The 22278-nt window shown below is 35.2% G+C and overlaps 3 protein-coding genes across 3 annotated transcripts; 1 reads left to right on the top strand and 2 right to left on the bottom strand.

The window, feature by feature from the left end:
* Window positions 1-4262: 4262 nt before the first annotated feature.
* LOC132557907 (neuferricin-like) lies at window positions 4263-13870 on the bottom strand. Its single transcript, XM_060222431.1, has 4 exons — window positions 13378-13870; window positions 10111-10251; window positions 9171-9357; window positions 4263-5017 (listed from the first exon to the last, which is right to left on the bottom strand). The coding sequence occupies exons 1-4, from the start codon at window positions 13694-13696 to the stop codon at window positions 4798-4800; spliced, it is 867 nt and encodes a 288-aa protein (XP_060078414.1). The 5' UTR covers window positions 13697-13870; the 3' UTR covers window positions 4263-4797.
* Window positions 13871-16049: 2179 nt separating this feature from the next.
* Window positions 16050-18769, top strand: LOC132557897 (pantetheinase-like). The gene is made up of 2 exons (XM_060222421.1): window positions 16050-16274; window positions 17378-18769. The coding sequence occupies exons 1-2, from the start codon at window positions 16050-16052 to the stop codon at window positions 18767-18769; spliced, it is 1617 nt and encodes a 538-aa protein (XP_060078404.1).
* A 768-nt stretch (window positions 18770-19537) lies between these two features.
* LOC132557896 (aspartate and glycine-rich protein-like) lies at window positions 19538-20382 on the bottom strand. Its single transcript, XM_060222420.1, has 2 exons — window positions 20001-20382; window positions 19538-19629 (listed from the first exon to the last, which is right to left on the bottom strand). Exons 1-2 carry the CDS (start codon window positions 20380-20382, stop codon window positions 19538-19540), a joined length of 474 nt encoding a protein of 157 aa, XP_060078403.1.
* Window positions 20383-22278: the final 1896 nt, after the last annotated feature.

The raw sequence follows: 22278 nt of genomic DNA, 5'->3' as shown, positions 1-22278 counted from the left end.
AATCTGCGATAGAAAATTATGAAAACCGGCAGGCAATAAGGGAGACATGGTCTCAATCGAAACTGATGAAAAACTACAACGGCGTTAGATTATTCCTTGTGGGAACGTCAGATAACCAACTAAAACAAACAAGTGTGGAAAACGAAAATCATCTTCATAAGGATATGATCGTAATGTCTTTTCTCGATAATTACTATAATAACACACTAAAGACAATCGGAGCGATTCATTGGAGCGTGAAACACTGTAACCGTTCTAAGTTTGTAGTTTTTGTCGATGATGATATGTTGGTATCTACAGCACGATTGGTAGAGTTTCTAAAAAATGAAGTGACTTTTCCAAATTTTTTCGGAGGATATATCACAAGTCATAAGCCATACCGAACAGAGACATCTAAGTGGTATGTGCCACCTGAGGACTACCCCCATGAATGGTATCCTAGAATGCCTTCAGCTGGTTTTATGATCTTAAGCATGGATTTAGTTATCGACCTTCACTTTGCTTCACAATACACAAAGAAGTTTATATACGATGATGCCTACCTAGCCATTTTAGCCTATAAACTTCATATCACACCAGTTAACATCAAAACTGTATACGTTACACACATATATATATTCAGTAATCTGTTCAATACACGACTGATGGCAGCACATGGGTACTCTTCCTCTAAACTGAAAAGTGCATGGCGTATTTTACAAAAAAAGTATACCAAGTAAAAACTCTTAGAAACAATCGACCTATATATCATTGCCATTTACACAGACATGGAAATATGTTCTAAATTCAGTTTAAGTCCAAATTTAATCAACAGGAGCTTGGCAATAGTTGGTGATGAAAAGTTCTACTATATAGATGTTAAAACGAGTTAGATGTTGAAATAAACGATGAAAACATAATTCTTGTTAGTGAATTATGGAGGCTTCTATATTTCGGTGGTTTCGCCAAACGCTTGAAGAAAAGACGAATGTTTTCCTTTGAATTAGTATTGGTTTTGACTACTGACATAGGTTACACTATCAGAGATAGTTCACTACGTCAAATTATATATATCCAGTAATACCGTTCCCAAAATCCAATGGTACCGATGCCAACGTCCAGTTTAATCGTTCCCCATACTAGTTGTATTGATCCGAACGTCCAGTGATAGTGTTCATTCAGTGATATCGTTCCCCATATCTAGTGGCATCAATCAATCCCCGTTATAGTGATATCGTGTGTCTTATTTTATAAATCATGCGTCAGACTGGAACAACTTAACATTTCCCTTTAAATCTGCAACATATGCCATTGTGCACCACAAAGAAACATATTTCACAGTCAAAGCGGTATTATACATTTAACAATTTGGCATGCGATTTAACAACTTATCGGTCATTCCCCCATCCCCTCCTATTTTTCTTATTTCATTTCAAAACGTGGCCTAGCTATCAATACTTATAGTTAATATTAAAGTTTTGCAATATATAGTTCATCATCAAACGGGTTAGATCGTCGGGTATGCTGGTCAGAGTTTTAACTTTTATGATTTACATTAGTGTTGTAGACTTTGTACTTTGTATTCTGAACTTACAGAGTTTTCACAAAAAAGTGAGTGATATAGGACTTTGTGTTTTCAACCTTAAACACTTAAGTGACGGATACGCACATGTAAAGAGGTGAGAGGGCACTTAACAACGCCTGATAAAGCTCGTCAATTATAGTTATCAGAAGACATTGATTACGTGGTGACTACCCCCCACACGCGTCCGGATTCTACAGCACTGTCTTGCCATTACATTTCGTTATTTTAATCTTTAGCGGAGACATTGAGATAAAACCAGGTCCCAACAACCTTGGTAATTTTGACTTAATTTTTTACTTTTGACGTCAGAAGCATTAGAAATAGATTCACCTTTGTTGACTATTACCAGTGAATCTGATCATCTATGCTGCACAGAGACACACCTTGATGACTATTGAAGACGAGTCAGATTATGTCTGGTTACGTTATGTCTCCGGTACTATTAACACTCGACACAAACGAGTTTGAACCAGTCACTCTGAAAAGTATTTGGGCTGATGTGATGTGTCATAAAAGACGAATTATGATGGATTTCGTTGAAATGTGGTTATTGTTTCGATGTTTGAATTCTTGGTGAGTGTTGACTTGAGACATCGAAATAAGCACAGAAGTCCTAGTCGCTGACCATAGCATTTGTAGATCTTTACTGAGCCTACTTGTGTAATGGTTTCTTTACATCAAACGTTATATTTCTTGAGAGTGGAGTTTAAGTATAGACAACGCTAGTAGTGGTTACAAACTTATCTTTTCGTATTTTTTAAAGATTTTCAATGAAGGCTTGTTAATAACTGTTTTCCCTTTGATCGTAAACAACCACTTATCTCATCATTATCTAAAACAAGGAGAACCCAGAAATCTTTCCAATTATATACTGATTTCTCTTTCAAATTATTTTTCTATTTCAAAATTAATGAAATGTGTGTTGTTAAACATATAATCAACTTTGCTGAAGATAATGATTTTTTAATGAAAATTAATCTGGTATCCTTCCCGGACATTCCGCAGTTTACCAGCTAACATTAACATGTCATTGTCACTATTGTTGATAATAACGAATATTCCTGTATTGTGTTCTATGGCTGATTTTGACAATACAATGTGTTTAAATCATGGAATTTGATATTGTTACCAATGCCTACCGAACCAACTACGAAGAAGGACTAAGTAGGAATGTTACTGTCAAGATATGGAAAATTTACGATGAGATGGATCCAATCAGGCTTAATATAAACCTTAATGAAGTTGTGAATTTTACATAATTCTATTCGAGCCTTTTAAGAATAAAAATAGATCAGGTGCATGAATCGGATATGGAGTGAGATATAAGGTGGATCTGGGGCCAATAATCTACGTGATATCTCTAAAAACATTGTTTCTAGATTCTATAGCTATGGTCCGTCCGTCTGTGCATTATTTGTGTTTCTCTTTCTCCGCTTGTACACGAGTCTTTCAGATTGCCTGTTTCTCTCAATTCTCCATTCTTCGACTGTGTCAGCCTGTGTCTTTCTTGGCGTGTCTCTGCCGCTAAAGTCCCCTCTCTTTATCTTTGTTTCTGTTTTCGCCCCCTCTCTTTCTCTATTCTATAATTCCGTTTTAAACTGAATCAAATCTCTGAATTAGTCGTAAATACATTCAACCCTCTTCCCATATACATCTCGGATGGGAGAAGTACAACTGAAGGTTTGATCCTACAAACAGGGAGGGACATAACCTACCTAAAGACACCTGGGCTCCAACAACGAGGAGGTAAAAAACCTCGGGGTCCGCTGGCTCAATAATCTCACAAAAGCTACTGGACCGGTCAGAGCTGAGGAATGAAATGTTGACAAAAACTAAGCTTAACCTCTTTGCTGCAAAATCAAGGGGGGGGGGGGAGTGAGATTGGATTTCATAAAGAATGCTAATCCCTTTTATCACAGGTTAGTGTAAGCCGACACTAATGGTATGAGTGGGTTGTTAGGCACTTATTTCCTCCGGCAGTATAAGGATGTACTGTATATGGTAATAAGCAAGTTACAAACTAGCATGAAGGCGTTTGTATGAACTAAAGTGCGAGTAAAAGTGAATGAGAGACTGATTACGAGCGATTATGGTAGTTTCCATAGACCAGCCAGCTATTTTATTATTATTAGGGAGATCGTCGCTATTATATATAGTTATGATATCTATTAGGGTTATACATTTCATAGTTAGGTCAATAGGGTCATTCTATCTGTTCTTGTCGGAGTGTTCGGTATGTTAGTTACCTTAGAAAACCACCAGTTCCTAGAAACCTAATCATTACTATCTTGAGTCTGACCAGGCAGACAATTTTATAAATTTTCAATATTGACTTGAAAGTGAATGTAATTTAAGCAAGCCATTTCATGTAAGAGGGACACCCAACGAGTATTTCCATATATTTCATACATTATTCTGGAAAAAAAACCTTTTGCTGTATCACTAACATTATTGAACCATGTGGTATTGAGGGAAATCTTTCATGTCAGTTTGTCATTCATCAGAGCCCATACTCATTATTCCATTGCCTATCCAGACAAACATTTCTATTTCACACAGATGGCTACTTTTCTATGGTGTACTTTCGCTTTGAATGGTAACGAAATACATTCATTATTATAAATCAATTTGTTGAATTCTGATTTTGTTTCTTACTATTACATGGTTCGGTTTTGTAAAAAGGCAAGACAGGCAAGACATCAATGTTCTTATCAATTTTACTTTCTTTCAACACCCTTCACTTTGTTCGATATTCGTTAACAATTGGCACATGTTACTCAACATATTGTCTTTCATTGACACACGTGTGAAGTGCAACAACTATTTGATATGGAAGATTCAGGATAAAAAAATATCTCAGTAATGACACTGTCATTGTAACTGTGTCTACAGTCAAGAATATATCTTACTTTAACAATGGGACGCGTAAACAAAAATGTATCATTCATTACTTGAAAAGGAAAATAAATTATTAAATGTTAATTCTGGAACGTCCAATGAACACACACATATCAACAAATATACTTGTTTGTAAAAATGTAAATAATCACATGTAATGTGTTCAATCAATAAAATGCGTGTTTTCAATTGAAAATTCAATAAAATTGTCTTTGTTAGCATGTTTTTTTTTCTTGTTTCCTTTTTTAAATATCTATCATTGCCAATGTACAATGCACAATAATGACAATTGAATGTGTTAATTGAGCGTTCCTTCCTAACAAATTAAATTTTCACTAAAAATCATTAAATGAACATGATATGGATTTCGGATCACATCCCGTATAAATTTTCATATTTGGGTTGTCAAGATCGCCATTGTTTTTATCAACTGAAGCGATGTTTGATTTTTCTGATGGTGGTCCCACATCCTTAACGCATGCGCAGCGTGGTTTTGCTGCTCCAGGTCTGTAATACTCTCTTGGAAGCCCTGCCCAGTCTCGCTGTATACCACCACTACAACAGACAAAATCTAGATGTACCACATCAATTATTCAGATTGAGTCGTGCAAATGAATTAATAAAATCCATTGTATCACGCGAGGTCAAGTCGGTTACCTTTGAGCAAACAATTAGACCTCATTATCATTTTAGCAACCAATTTATTTTTGGTTTATAAAATCAATGCGATGCCTATTATGGTATTTCTTCATATGCTTATGAAAGACAAACCTTTAAACTTAAGTAATGTAAATAAGTCGAATGAATATTCTAATAATGTACATGTAAATGCTGTTTTGAACATTATTGTGTGCTATGTATTACTCCTTTGTCTTTACTACTCCCTCTATATTTGGGGACCGTACCCCAACTTGAACTTTGTAAGTGTTATTGACAGTTGGTCGATTGGCATGGGTAGTGTATATTTAATATATTTTCAACATTTACTCGTACGTTGTGGAGATATTGAAAGTAACCCGGGTCCTGGTAGTTCATCCCTTTCAGATTTATCAATTCTTAACCAAGATTATTTATCATTAGTGCACTACAACGTTCAGAGCCTATTACCTAAAGTGGACTTAATCTTTAGTGAACTACATCAATATGATATCTTATCCTTTACTGAAACTTGGTTATCACCTACAACAGAAAAGTCCGGCGAACTTCTTCTTTCTAAATTTCATAACCCTTTTGTAAAATCTCGGTCTGATAGAATCGGTGGGGGTATTGCCGTGTATGTTAATAAAAATATTACTGCGATCCGGCGTTCGGAATTTGAAATTAATAATCTAGAATGCATTTGGATAGAACTGCAGCTTAACAATAAAATTATTATGCTAGGAACCTTTTATAGACCTCCGAACTCTGGGAATGAAATTTGGAATTTAATTGATCATTCTATTGATATGGTTGCCAATTATGAATTTGATAGTATATTGATAACAGGTGATTTTAATGAAAATCAATTAGCTACAAACCCTAATCGTATTATTGATTTAATGTATCGATATAATTTTATTCAACTTGTTGATGAACCTACTCATTTCACAGAAAATTCATCCTCTCTTTTAGACATATTTATGACAAATAATATAGGCGTTATTAAGGAAGTTGTTGTTGGAGAATCTTTTTTACCTGCTGAGACTAGATATCACTGCCCTATTTATACATTTTTAGATGTTAGTCGTAACAGTTTGAAATCAAGTATTCAAAGGCATATATGGTTATATAAAAACGGTGACTACAAAATGTTTTGGGATAGATTGAATAATATCGACTGGATTAGTCCATTTGAAAATTTATCAATTGACGAATTTGCCATTTTTTTTAATTCCACAATATTAGATGCTGCTAAAATATGTATTCCTAATAAAACAGTAACAATAAGGCATAATGAACCACTATGGATGCATAATGATGTAAGAAAATTAATAAGGGATCGAAAACGATTACACCGAAAAGCTAAAGGTACCCAAAATCCGTATCACTGGCAGAAATTTAGACAGGCAAGAAATAAATGTATTGACGCTATAAGGAAAGCAAAAAATGAATATGTTTTAAAGTTAACCGGTAAGATAAAATGTATGTCTACATCAACACGTGACTGGTGGAAGTTGATTAACAATTTTACAAATTTTTCAACCAAAACTTCTCATATACCAACGTTAATGCAAAATGATATATATTATGGTGATAGTAAACAAAAAGCAGATCTTTTTAACAATTACTTTATTAGCCAGTCTACTATCGACGACTCTAATGTAACACTACCAAATAATGTAGCTACTAATAATACACTTGAAAATATTGATATCACTGAACAAGATGTTGAAGATGCAATAAATAAGTTAGATACTTCTAAAGCTTCTGGTCCAGATAAAATGAGTCCAAGAATTATTAAGGAAGCAAAGACAGGGTCTATTATTTCAATTCTTTCTAAATTGTTTAACAAATCTATCGACTGTGGTATATATCCTTCTATATGGAAAGTCGCTAATGTTACACCAGTTTTTAAAAAAGGTGACAAATCCGTTGTTTCAAACTATAGACCTATATCTTTGATAAGTATCGTTGGCAAACTAATGGAAAGGTGTATTTTTAAACATCTTTACAATTTTTTTAGAGATACAAATTATTTTACAAATTGTCAATCGGGCTTCACACCTGGGGATTCTGCAACAAATCAATTATTAGACATTACAAATGATATTGGGAGGGCTTTAGACGCGGGTAAAGAAATCATTGCCGTATTCTGTGATATAAGTAAAGCGTTTGATAGTGTTTGGCACAGGGGTCTTATACATAAATTGGAAAAATCTGGCGTTTCTGGTAAATTGCTATCTTGGTGCAAAAATTATTTAACTGACAGAAGTCAAAGGGTTGTTATAAATGGTATTTTCTCTGAAACCCAAAATATCAAAGCAGGTGTACCTCAAGGTTCAATATTAGGTCCTCTCTTCTTTTTAGTATATATTAATGATATAGTGAATGATATTAGTTGTAAAATAAAGTTATTTGCTGATGACACAGCCTTGTATATCATAGTTGAAAATCCCACGATTGCTATTAATACCATCAATAATGATCTTTCAAAAATACATGTATGGGCAAATAAGTGGTTAGTAAAATTTAATCCAGACAAGACAGAATCTTTATTAATTAGCCGAAAAACTATACCAGGAATTTATGATCCTATCACTATGGACAATGTCAATGTAACTAATGTAAAATCTCATAAGCATTTAGGGGTGTTATTTTCTGATGATGGTACATGGAAAAATCATACTGATTACATATTAAAGAAAGTGTCACCAAGACTAGCGGTTTTAAGAAATTTAAAAAACATACTTGATAGGAATTCTCTCCAAACAATATATTTTGCTTTTATCAGACCTATTTTGGAATATTCTGACGTAGTTTGGGATAATTTACCCAATTATTTATGTCAAAATTTAGAAAACATCCAAATAGAAGCTGCAAGAATAGTTACAGGTGCTACTAAATTGTCAAGTGTTAGTTTATTGTATAAAGATGTGGGTTGGGAAAAACTTTCTAAAAGACGGGAAAATCATAAACTCTTGCAGTTTCATAAAATGTATCATAAGAAAACTCCATTTTATCTATCCAGTCTAATTCCAAGTAAGGTATCAGATACCCACAGACATAATACTAGAAATTCAAACAATTTACTATTAATTAATTGCAGGACTCAGTTTTATAAAACATCTTTTTTAAATTCTTCAGTACATTTATGGAATTCTTTACCAATCGACATTCGCGAAAATCCGTCTGTCAGGATTATCAAAAGATTTTTACAAAAAGAAAATGTAATGGTTCCACACTATTTTAATATTGGAAGTAGAAACCTTCAAATTTTACATACACGATTGAGACTTAAATGCAGTAATCTCAAACAACATTTATACTTAAGAAATCTGGAAGAAAGTCCATTTTGTTCATGCGGGTTAGTAGAAAGTACCCACCATTTTTTATTGTCTTGTGCTAATTATAACATAATTCGACAAAATACTTTACTTCAACTAGATATTACTCTAACTGAAAAAACTCTATTATGGGGAAACGACACTTACTCTAAACAGAAAAATGAACAAATATTCTTGACCGTGCAAAATTATATCAAGCTTAGTAAACGTTTTACCTAATATTTTTTGTCCTTTAATTCTTATTATAAAACTGTACATTATGTATTGTTTCATAGATCTGAATGGAGCTTTGAAAGGTAACCTTTTTTACATACCAATAAATTAAGGCGCCACTACTTAAGTTGTAAATTACATTTTGTAATTCTATCCACCACATGTGCGTATACGTAAGTTAATATGTTTTATTGTTATGTCCAAATATTACTTTTTCATCCAATGTCGATGTTAGGTGTTCCATTTCCGATTTATATTTGTTTTTGTATGTACATGGGAAAGGAATTAATATAAGCTTTAAGCTTGTTTTCCCATCCCATAAGATTATGCGTACCTGTCTGTAATTAAATGCTTATTACTGAATAAAAATATTGTTTAAACTAAAATCCATTTAATTTTCGGGCTTGCATGATGCTTGGCAGCTGTGCACCAGTGCAGGTGGGTTGGGGCTAACCGTAAAATATTATTCGGAAACGGTATATAATTTCTGTAATGCTACGCTGTATTTGTACCTGAGATTTGAACACCATAGTCTTCTGCCTTTTCCTTGCGCTGACTCGGAGTTACAAGGCGGGAACCGTTTATAATCTGCTGCTGTTAACGCATTTTCGTTTTCGGCGGCAGCAAGCTGTTTCTGGTAGCCGTGGTACGCCGCTGTCGGCGTTCCCGCCTCGTCATAAAAATTTCCAACAACTTTACCTGAAATGATAAATGAATGATACGATACAATCTTTCACGTGCATGAGTTTAAACTGGAAATTATTAGTTCGAAAAAATAATCAAACTAATTGTTTCGTAAAATGTCCGCTATTGATCTTGGTGTCAGACGAGATAGTAACGTTTTGAATTTTTTTTGCATTATACATCATCATGCTAACATATGTATGCCATTTTTTCCGTTCTCTTGAAAAGAAATCTCAAACCACAATTATTATGTCATCCATGTAATTGAGTATCTCCTTGATAAATACCAGAACCTTATAATGTGAAATTTTAGTGGGGATACAATACTCTATCTCTTGCTGTTTGACCTCCTAAAAGCACGTGTATGGAATTTCTACTTTAGGTGTCTCAATCATAGTAAAAGGAATAGGCTTCTGAAATGACCAATACTCTGTATATATACACCACATTTCAGTTGACTAAAACCACGAAATCTGACATTCTTAGTGAGAATATGTGTTACAAACAACAACAAAAATATACAAAACACATTCCCGTACCGAAACACATACAACGTAACTAGGGTGAATGCATATTGTAGGTGTCTAATATAGGGGCCACGGGATGGGAATTCATGTCAAGACTTTGTGGTAAATCGCCTCAAAGACAAACATGGTTTTCTTGTATACACCTAGCAAATATATCATTGTATGATGTAGTCTTCAATCCTCACGGCATGAGTCTCATCACCGTGTGTTGAGTTCTTTCCTGCCAGACGTGACGCCTTACCGACATATTTGTAGTCTTTCCTGTAGAACTTCACCCAGTCGCCCAGACCCCGGATATCTGTAAGTGAGAGTCCCGTGATGTCGTCAATAAGTCCTGCTTCTGTAAAATCTCCAGAAACATAGGCTCGCGACCCGTCACGTCCTAAAAAGACAGAGCATTTATTAAGCAGTCAACAAAGGCATCTGATTATCAACATGGTCACACATTCTACCATTGGTCACAATGAACTTGACTAAGTGTATAAATTTAACATCAATTTATATCTTAAGAAATATATATCCGTATCGCATCGGTAGATTGTTTCCTATGCTGTTCTTGTACACAGTGTGTACACAAGAAGAAGTTATGAAAATATTACTGCTGACGATAGGGTTCAGTGACAGTTAAGAATATGTATCTCAATTTATTTCTAATGAAGAAGAATGGTTTGACAATCAACATATCTTCTGATTTTTTTTTTTTTTTTGTTAAATACTTGTATGATCCGCGTGAGATACGTATTAAATCCGGTTTTACATGGAAATGATACACATAGAGCACAACTGCTGGTAAAATGATATATAATACATTCAACAACATTCAACAAACAAGTATATCTGTGTCGGCAGTACACAGACTGAGAAACTCTTACACAAATATGTATAAATGTGGCCAGGTGAACTATTTCACCTAATCCAATAATGTATTTTATTTTTCAGTTAATTTACATTAGTGTACATGTAGGTCAAGTTGTGTATTGTAAAGTTATTATGCAAATTAGGGTCTAAGTATATATTGACGAATTTTTAGTGTATAATTGCAGTGCACCTGTATTATGTGTAATGCAGAGTAAGAACTTGTTATATCTATATACAGGTACTGGTGATGTATATGGAAAGTGGTAACCACTTAATGGAGTATCAATGTTGTATATGTTCTATGTATAGGTATGGTCATGTGACCTACCTACCTAAGTATTGTCCAGTATTACCTGTACTGTCCATGTCTTGTCTGCATGATATTTGTATGTAATGTCCATAACTAACTCGACCCTTGACATGACCTTTTAATTGACCTTTTATTTTATTGGCTGTATTTTTGGAGGGAAAGTTCTTTGTGTAAATTGTCAGAAGGAAAAGAGCCTTAGCTGGAGATAGGTGTGTTTCTCACCTCTCGTAATAATGTGATATATACAGAAACTAAACTCTTTTTGGTACTTATCCTAGTAGATCGGGTTAAGGCGTATGATCCTCAACCCATAGTCGAGGTAAGCACAATAGCTTATTTTAGTGTAATTTACATTTTGTACTTTAATTCATATGTGAAATGTGGTTGTGTACTATTAATAGCCGGCCAGTGAATTCTATTGTTTCATAGTTCATGTTGTAAATTGTACATTTGATCAATGTAATGTAGATATGGATCATATCCACTATCTTGATAATTGCTATATATCTGTATGTGTGTTTTTTATAGTTGAGCAAGTGGATTATCTCCCCTTGTGGTATCAGATATATAGGGGTAATACTTGTCTTTGTTTTATTATACACATGTATGTTATTTACCACTGACAAGTAAATCTATGTATAAGATAGTGCTATTGATAGTGATGTAGGTTTGTATTGTTATCATTGTGTTAAGACATGTATTTTTAATTGTGTATTGTAGGTTCAATCTTTATACGCTACTACTTGGATTATATAGATTGCGGGTAAAAAAGCTCAATAAACGAAAGAACCCGACCTGGTTGTCCTAGTCATTTCTTAGACCCATGTGCAACCCGGTTACAAATTGGCGCCCATGTAGGGACATGCACGGATCGAGGGTACCCGGCACCCAGGTGAGATGATCCCAGCAGCCCAATGTCACCCATATTAAGGACTAGTCTAGCACACCATCTACAATATCATAGGTGTGTAGTGTCCACCTGTGTATTCTCTGGGAGGCAATTTCTACCCCAGGAGGGGTATACAGTGTTTGAAATTTATTATCTGTGTGTGTGACTTGTGTGGTTACGATGGGACTCAATGGAGCCGCTTGATTCGTGACGTCATTGACATACAGGTGATGAGATACGGCATACAATAGATGGATATTGTTTGAAGGCTGATTTTTCTTGAGAAAAGACTGCTAACAACACATTGTTATCTTTATGGATAGACTGGTATCAGCTGAAATGATGTGACCTTGACCCCAGGATGTACTTCCGGTTCACATATACTTTTAAGTTTGTTTACCAGTGATACTACCGCAAGAGCTGTTGATAGTGGACATTTCTGTGGCATTTTGAATATTTCAGTGGTGTTTAGACATTTGTATGACTTAACGTAACTGTGCTTAATCTCCTCTCGTATGTTCATTTGCAGATTATCCCATTCTTTACTCTGAGCCATTTATAGTGTACTTTGTCAATTAATTTTGCATTATTTTTCATTTACTTCTTAGGAAGCTTTAAGGCCAATTTAGATTCTGTGTACTTTGTGTTTGGTAATTAGTATATCGGCAAGTTGTATGGTGCTGACACATATATATTTTTCGCTATACATTTTTTCATTTTTTTGTAGTGCCTCTATGGTAGTTGAAAGGAAACCTTTAGGATCTGATTGATTTTTATATATTTATTTTTTTTTAAGTTTACGTCGTTCTTGGGGTTGGTACTGTGAATCGTGTTGTTTTTGATCTTTTGTTACTAAAAACCTATTTTAATGCACTTGTTGCCACTATCTCCCTTAAAATAAAAACAAAACTTACACCAAACCCTCCGATCCACCCCCGAGCAGACAGCCAAGCACACACGTTCACCGTGATTCCAAGTTTAGTACCTGGTTCCACGATTTCGGCAACAATTGCAACTTTTTCTTAATTTACACCAAGAGATGTAAATACAGTTACTGCAGACTCCCGATTGACGTACTAGCGACCGTTATGTTCCCTTTCGGTTCTCTGAGCGATAATTGACTTTGAAACCTTGCTATCTTTCTCTAAGAGTAAATGACTGCAACCTTATTATCTTTCTGCAAACAAAAAAATTGCTTTTTGTCAACAAAACTGAACTGATGTGTGTTCTGGACTGATTCAAAGACTAAGCAATGGTCATTTTGTTTTCGCATCACGTTTAGTTGGGGTGCTATTTCTTCATTAAGCTAGTATGGACAAGGTACGAACTTTCCGGTAACCCACAGGCCATACATAATATATCCTTGGTACTTATGGACCATGACATGGGTTGGGAAACAATGACAATGCTTTATGCAGGTAGTTCAGATTAAGAAATAAAGTATAGCTTACCCGAAAAGAATTCATATCCTCCTCCCGGTCCGTAATGTTTCCGACCCTTACTGACATCAAACACCTCGCCCAATACTGCCAAGTAGACGATGCCGCCGTCCTCCCCGCGGTATTTCCACAACTCATCCTTGGTAAATATCCTGTCTGAAGGCTTTATCCCTTTGCTGTCAGAGAGGTCGATGAAGCGCGCCATTGTAGACTTTACATTGTCTGGTATATATCGCATCAACATGCGGGTATATGGAGCTAGGTACCCATAGGCATATAATACACTCACCACGCCCACTACAGTGGTAACTAACAATGTCTTTCTCAACATGTTTACAATACAAGTACAAAGTGTCAATGTCTGATGTGGTGATCACGGTATATCCTATGCAAGTATGAATAAAAGTGCATGGCGGCCAAAGCAAAATACGTACATGACTAGGCAACTGCAGCGTATTTTCCTGAATGTGTATCAGAACGACAACAGTTCATGGGCGCTGCCATTGCTTGCGAAAACGAGGCAACACGGATGTACTACATTAATGGGGTCCTCGAAGGGATAACGTAGGTGATTTTTATCTGAAAACTTGTAAGTGGGATATTGATGCAATGAGCAACTTCAACGAGGTTTATTTAAGATACAATATCTTTTGATCACGCCTACAATTGTGTTGCTACTGCATATGCTTTAGTTAAAGGAACTACAGTACAGGATTTCGAATTTAAAGAGTTTTTCCTCGCAAAATTGATATTCTTAATTATACACACAAACATAACACACACACACACACACACCACACATACACACCCACCCTCATCCGTCTCACAATAACTATCGATACTTTATTTTCCATATCAACGTTACGGTAGTTATAACAATATCAACACTTCAAATGGAGTGGTTATTTGAATATAACTGAAGATAAACGAGCAACGACCGTTAGTAAAAGATTAAACATTTTTTCAAATCTGTTAGCATGGCCACAAGTGTAATCCTTCCCGTTAACTAAACATGTGGGCAAATATTTTAAGTTATGAATATGTTATTTTTCGAATTGGATACAAAGTAAATTTGACTTAAAAAAATGAAAGGTAATCAAATTCTAATCATCATTACACTAATATCAAGAGATACTTTGTAAATTTGCATATATCTAAAAAGACACAATTTATATGCAAAGCCGAGCTTTCTTTACAATGTATTTAATTTCACTTTATTTTTTTTTCTCCTTTTGGAGTTGTTAAAGTCGAATAAGACCTACAATCAAAGACTGAAAAGCGGAGAAGTACATTTTTACATGCATTTCATACATCTATATTATTGAACTAAATTATCAAACAAAAACGGTTATATTTGTGGGAACTACTTTCATCTACCCAAGTCTAGAATGTATATATACATATATTGTGCTAGATCGCTGTTATCATCATTGAAATACATGGGTATTCCAGCACAGAGATTTGCACGGATTCCCAACCTACAGTCTATGACTATATGTTTAGTGGACCGTGGGTGGAGTCTCGTGCCAAGTCCCTGTAAAATACAACATAAACAATTTCCCACATATATTCTCAGATATGAACTGTTCAATATTTCAAACTACATGTTAGTGATAGTAGCACGAAATGTATATCAAACCTTCCTCTCTAACATAAAATCGATAAAAAAACCTCTTTACATTATCTATTCAAGTATGATAAACAAATTATGTAATTTAGTAATTTTAGTGTATTTTCGATAGCGCAAATGATTTATCATTGTTATATTGACGTGAAGTCTGGCTTCATTGGACCGTGGAATAAGGCTTAAACATAGGGAAATATTAATGTAGTAAACCAATACAAACTAAGTATGATTTTCACTCATTAATGCGGAAGCTGAAATACTAGTGGTGTTTAATTTTCTCAGAAAGCGGGAAGTGTTGATTGCTCCATACGCTGTATACATCAGTGTTGGTCATTACATAAATCCACGATACTCTTCATTGGTGGTCATTAATGAAAAACCTTTTTCTGCTTGCGACTCTCAGTTAAGATAGGACTTTCTGTTTAGAGGTTTCGTGTTAAAAACTGCGGAGCATTATCCAAAATGTTTTTGTGTCTACCACTGAAGATAAAATATATATATATAAAAAAAAATTAAACTGGAAACGGAGAAAATATATATTGTCTTTTTTTAACATTCCTTGTAATCACAGAGAAATGATTTATCGAGAACTACCATTTTTATGTTTCAGATTGAATACATATCCGGGTTCCTGTGTAAACGTAATAGTATTAGATCAGAGTTTAGTTATCGAAAGATATTGATTTACATGTATCTTTAATACAATTTTCCTTGATAAATTCATTTCTGTCACAGCGATCCTCGTGTTTATCTGGGCGTTAGCAGTTGTAGGGTCAGTAACTAGAACTAAACAATTCGTTTGGACTTTGTACTCTGTTCGTATTTCGTCATCTTGACTGCCATGGTTCCAACTGCAAATTAAAAAAAATCACACTTTAAGATAAACACGAACTTTGATCCTTATGAGTCAGATACAAAAATAATCTTTTACGAGGAAATTTTACACTATAGGGCACATATACATAAATATGACGTTACGAAATGCTGTCCATATCAGTTGTTGCCGAGCACCAGGTGAATTAAACGACCGCTGTTCTTACAGACGTGGATAGTAAGAATGGTAGCTTTCATAAAGAACTTTTTATGCGTAGTTCTCGTTTTGGTATCTTGTGATGCTGAAGAGCTGCAGAGAGCCACATTCAGAGCGGCGGTGTATGAACATGCCGTCATTCTGTCCGATGTCCGACACGAGAATTCATCAGTTTCCAGGGCGACGGCCCTCAAACACATGATGAAAAACCTGAATATATACCGTGATCACGTGGAGACAGCGTCTCGCCAGGTAATCAATTTAAAGGTGTACCTTATAATAATCTTCAATTTGAATTCTTTAGACGCGATAAAAAAATATCTCGCAATACAATCTATTAGAACTGACTGTAAAAGTACCTAACCATTGGAATATGATTTACTCAAGCCACACACACTATATGCTCAGTTAACTACAGAAGAATCGAACATTCTACTGGAAAGGCACCACAAAATGTCGTTTTTGGCGATAAGAGTAATGATTTCAAATACTTCTACATGTAGCTGAGATAAATCATACTGGAATATTTCTTATCGCATAACTAGCCTGCTGTTCCGATGTAACATGGAATTTATTGAAGTCGTTAAATTTTGTGTAACATCGACACTCATGCCAGGTCCTCTGTGTCGAAACTTACAAAATTGGCAGAAAATGACATGTTATGCTTGTTACAGTGATGAGGGGCGGCAACACAGCCGTTCAGCAATGCTGATTATATTCATCAGAGTGAAACTACTCACAAACAAGGCGACTGCCTAGAATTACATTGATTATCCTTTTGAATCGTCAGAGAACATGTTGTACACTTAAGTTCACTGTACCGAGAAAATATTATCGTTGTAAAATTAGTATAAGAAAATAGTTTGTTATGGTCTGTAACACAATTAAAACGCGAATAATGATTTATAAAAACTGTTGTCTACAGTCTACTATGATTATGCATGTGATAATCAACCACTAACCGGTCGTCATATTGTATTTATCATCAATATGAATTACAATCTTGAAGACAAATTTTAAAAAAAAATGACGTTTTTAAGCACCGTCTGGGAATCCATAAAAGCGATATTTGTTTTTATAAAAGAATCAGATTCTTCAAACACAAAAAGCATAGCGTCTATGGAATCCTGTCGTTCCGTCGTAAATTTTCGTCGATATCTTGATCTGTAATCTTCTCTCTTATTTTGTTCATTGGTACCAAACAGTTTACTGATCAAAGAAAATTGAAATTGCTTTTGTTCAAACAATACCAATAACTGTGATCCTTGATGCGATCATCTCTGTTAACAGAAATACAAACTGAATTTACCCTTTCTTGTCCTATCACTTGTATTTGCTGTTCCATGTGTTACCAGGGCGTGGATATAATAGTGTTTCCTGAAGACGGAATCTATGGTATGGGTTTCACCAGGAAAGCTTTATCTTCCTACCTTGAATATATCCCTGATCCCAAGAACGAGTCATGGAGCGCATGCGCAGAGCCAAATCGATATCCCAACACCGAAGTACAGCATTTTCTCAGCTGTTTGGCGAAAAACAACTCGATGTTCATCGTTGCAAACTTTGGCGATAAACAGCCGTGTTCTCAAGATACATATCCAAGTTGTCCTATCGACGGTCATTTCCAGTTCAACACTGATGTCGTATATAACCCATTGGGTACTCTGATAGCCAAATACCACAAAGAAAATCTGTTCTTTGAGTATCAGTTTGACTTCCCGCCAGTTACCGAAGTTGTAACGTTCGACACACCTTTCGGATTATTTGGCATATTCACTTGTTTTGATATCATATTCCATGACCCCGCGATTGACCTTATTAACCGCGGGGTCAGAAACATTGTATTCCCAACTGCCTGGATGGATGCTCTCCCCCTCCTTGGGGCAGTCCAGTTTCATTCCGCCTTTGCCAGAGGTATGGGTCTTAATTTCCTGGCGGCAAACATAAACTGGCCGCTGATGAGGTTCCATGGCAGTGGTATCTACACCCCTGATGGGGTCCTGACCTACTACTACAACGACAGACATGCGCGAGGACAGCTACTTATCTCAGATGTACCGATAATAAGGTCGGAATCAGTTAGTACTTCTCCATTTACCCCTCGACTGCCCCGAATTCCCATTGCAACATCTGGTACAGAGTTATCAGTTGTGCATTGGACACAGAATCCAACGGTACCTTTGTCGCCACAAGTATTCGGCAATATGATGATCACTGGAATGCGCGCAGAATCCACATTTCGATCCTTTGTCTTTCATGATCTTTACACATTCAAACAGTTGGATGGCGCTTCTGCTGGTACGGTCAGCGTCTGCAACAACGCTCTTTGTTGCTCTCTTCATTACGAACGAGACCTCGTTAGCGGTGACGTTTACGCTTTTGGAGCGTTTGATGGACTACATACGTATCAGGGGACTTACTACATGCAGGTGTGTACCCTGCTGAAGTGTCAAGGGATAACGAAGTCATCATGTGGGAAACCAACAACTGCGGCGAAAACGCATTTCCGAAACATTAGAATATCTGGAAATTTTTCAAGCCCTTACGTGTTTCCGGAAGTTCTAACTTATCAGAACGGATCCTTAGCTGTGCCACTCAAGAACACATGGACTTACACCCCGTCCATCCTCTCTGTGGACACAGGGTTATCAGACCCGGTGGTGTCCGCTGGTTTGTTTGGTCGAGTATACACTAACTTAGATACCAATGGGCACAATCAAAAGGAGGCATTTAATCAAAGAAACTAAAACTGTATCAACGGATTGTTTGCAGTTTTTATTAAAGGATATCTGTTTTACTTTTAAACAAGATGTTTTAATACAAAATTGTGTTTATTGAAATGCTCTGAAACAAACACAAATAACCTTAGCTCAGTTGTTTTTCTTTGTTGTATCGAAAACACATACGTTTACTTACAGTCGGTTATACATTATATACAAACGATTTACATACAAATAGAATATCACAACTCTCCAGTCTTTAAACATCCCACATACATGTAAACATAGCAAGTGATATTACACTATTTAGTACTGTTATGTCACTATACAGTGACCTATCAACTTTAGATATCCACAATGCAAATATGAATTTACTTAATCATGGACTTATCTTAGCATTTAAAGAATACAAATAAACATTTCTCTCAGTACGATACGAAATCAGTGGTTGTACTTTCATTTTGAATAAAGATGTCGAGAACAAAAGAATATATCAAATTCTTAACACCAATTAAATTTATATTTCTGTGTATTTCAGTATCTCTTTGTGGACAAGATTTAAGAATATGATTAAACTTGTGCCCGTTCAGTAGATGTGTGCACGCACCCTTACATGACATGACATGCAACTCATTTTTGTTTCATGTAAATTTTGAGAAATACCAAGAAGTCAACATAATCCTAATATAAAACTTTCATTAAATTAAATAAGGTAAGATATGAACAAAAGAAAGACCCACACAGAGACTCCTGAAACAAGACGTTCCGGAAGAGAATTCGTCTTCTGCTCCACTGCTACTCTGCATGTTGTAAATCGAAGAATCCCTCTTGTCTGTCATTCCATCGTTTATAGAAAATATTAAAATGTATGTTTTGCTGCCCTATATCTATGGTACCAATATACATCAATCTGATTAAAATATGAATGTTTTTCTTTCTTTTTTTTCATAAACTTCTATAACCATCGTTTTGTCGACTGGAAAGTACTGAAAGGCGATCCTGTAGTACAAAAAGTCATGTATACAAGTCCACTATTTTATTACACCATAAGCAAAACTAAACAAAACTATCAAAACCTTCCACTGCCATACTGTCTGCTTATGATTATTTTATTTTTACAAGATATTTTACAAAATAACATGAAACACTCTCATCCATGCATATATTTTTATACATTCATGCACACATACATGTAATGATTTTTTATCACCACCACCACCACCACCATCATCATCATCATCATCATCATCATCCATACATGTATCATCATCATCATCCATTTCGTCCTTACATGAATCATCATCCGTAACATCATCATTATCATCATCACCATCATCGTCATCCATTTCGTCCTTACATGTATCATCATCCGAAGCATCATCATCATCATCATCATCATCATCATCCATTTCGTCCTTACATGTATCATCATCCGAAGCATCATCATCATCATCATCATCATCATCATCATCATCATCCATTTCGTCCTTACATGTATCATCATCCGAAGCATCATCATGAGCATCATCATGAGCATCATCATCGTCATCATCATTCATACCATCGCCTGCATCAAATCCTATCATGATGACAATTATGATGATGATCCTCATCACCATCTCCACCTGCATCATTCCCATCATCATCTAAATAATCATCTATTTCATCATTATCACACATACAAGCAATCCCTTACATATCTGCCCATCGTCTCATCCATACACATTTGTGTTCATAACAGACATATAGACATGCACATCTACAAAAACACAGCCTGAGAGAGAGTAAGCGAGATAAAGCGAGAGAGGAAGAGACATGGAGATAAAGAGTAATAAGTAAAATTTATGTTCCTGAAGCTACATGATACTGGCTGGTGGTGGATATTTGATACATGAAAAATTATATATGCTTTTGTATATAAATACTGCACAAAAGGGTATTTGGCAAGGACTGGAGACACTAACTGAAGTTTACTTAACCTTTTGACAAGACAATACAATATGTGTAGGTAATAAATGTGTCAATGTAACATTTGCATTAATTTTTCACACTTCTTCCAATCATTTACAACCTCCTCTTTAGCTATTTCCCCATTTGTGTTAGAAATGTACTTTTGAACTTTATAATGGTCATATGTAGTAAAAATCAGAGCATTACTATTCAGTGACTTGCGTAGGCATCTAGTTCTGTATATATATTGTTTATTCAGTAAAATGATTTGATTGTCAGGTTTATATAATGCAGAGGTTTTAGTATTGATCTTGCCAAAAAGTAGGATGTGTTTGTTTAAAGAAAACGGAATAAAAAGAGCTTCTAATAACAATTCTTAACTTTGAAAAAGGTTTTGATTTCTCTTTCTGAGTTACAAAGATTACAGAGAGGACTATCTACAAGTTTTGCTTTTAAAAAAGGGGAATTGGTGGTTAGAATATGGAGAGATACTCTAAACTGTAACCACTGAAGTTTGGAGTTTTTAGTAATTTGAAAAGGCATTGCATATGTACTCTTTCAGTCATCCTCGTTAAAATCAAAGGTCTCTCCCCACTTTTCTTTGCCTTTAGCAACTAGAGTGTTTATATTACTTAATAATTCATAAAAAACTTTTGAACCTTTAGGCCGCTTTAGAAATATAGCAATGTTGACTGGTAGAACAGGACGAGTTAGTTTGTATTCCCAAAGGTAATCGTTTTATAAAGATTTCCTAATTATTCTAATTATATTTTAAAAAGACTCTGGCAATGTCTTATTTATGTATAAATACATCATATGTAAAGAAAGTTGTAGTCCTTAATGAAATCTCCTATTAAGTAAATGCCTTTTTCATACCATCTTGGATAAAAAAAACAGGTTTGCCACCAATAACTACATTATCATTATGCCATATAGGTGTTTGCAAGAGTGACTTCCCCTTAAGTAGTTTCATGTTATCTGAGTTTTTCAATCTACGCCAAGCGATGTACGGGATACGAATAAAATAGCAAGAAACATACAAAATAACACATGATAAAGTCTTTATAAAGTAATTTTGTCTAAATTAACTTTAAAAAACATGTCTAATTATTCATTAGCGCTTCCATTTCTGAATCGTCATGGTCAAACCTCGCATAATCACTCATAATCAATTTATTAAGAATCATGAAAGCACGTTGTAACAAATTGGCACGTTTCAATTCAAAAAAATCCTGTGGTATTTTGTCCCTGGAGAGGTTGGTATAGCAGCAAATGAACGGCATGCTGACTTGTAGGGACTGTCACAAGAGATGACCGGGTGTCCTTGGTAGAGGTTGGTGATATATGATATTCTACCCGTAAATAAATGGGCCAAGCTGAAGCAAGAGTTTTGAATTTATAATGTAATCATACATGAAATATGTGCTAAACCAACCAAAGTGTATGTGATATAAAGTAATAAAGTTGTTTATCTATTTACAACATCTCGTCAAAATTGTAGAATTCCTGGTGCTTTCGTATTTACTGCATTATCATAAACGTCCTCATCGTCGTCCATATCCTCACTATTGTTTTCTCTATCATTT

Source organism: Ylistrum balloti, unplaced genomic scaffold, assembly GCF_031769215.1.
Source record: "Ylistrum balloti isolate Yb309-2 unplaced genomic scaffold, AGI_CSIRO_Ybal_v1 Utg370738, whole genome shotgun sequence".
NCBI classification, from domain to species: domain Eukaryota; kingdom Metazoa; phylum Mollusca; class Bivalvia; order Pectinida; family Pectinidae; genus Ylistrum; species Ylistrum balloti.
This window is presented reverse-complemented; position numbering and strand designations above follow the sequence as displayed.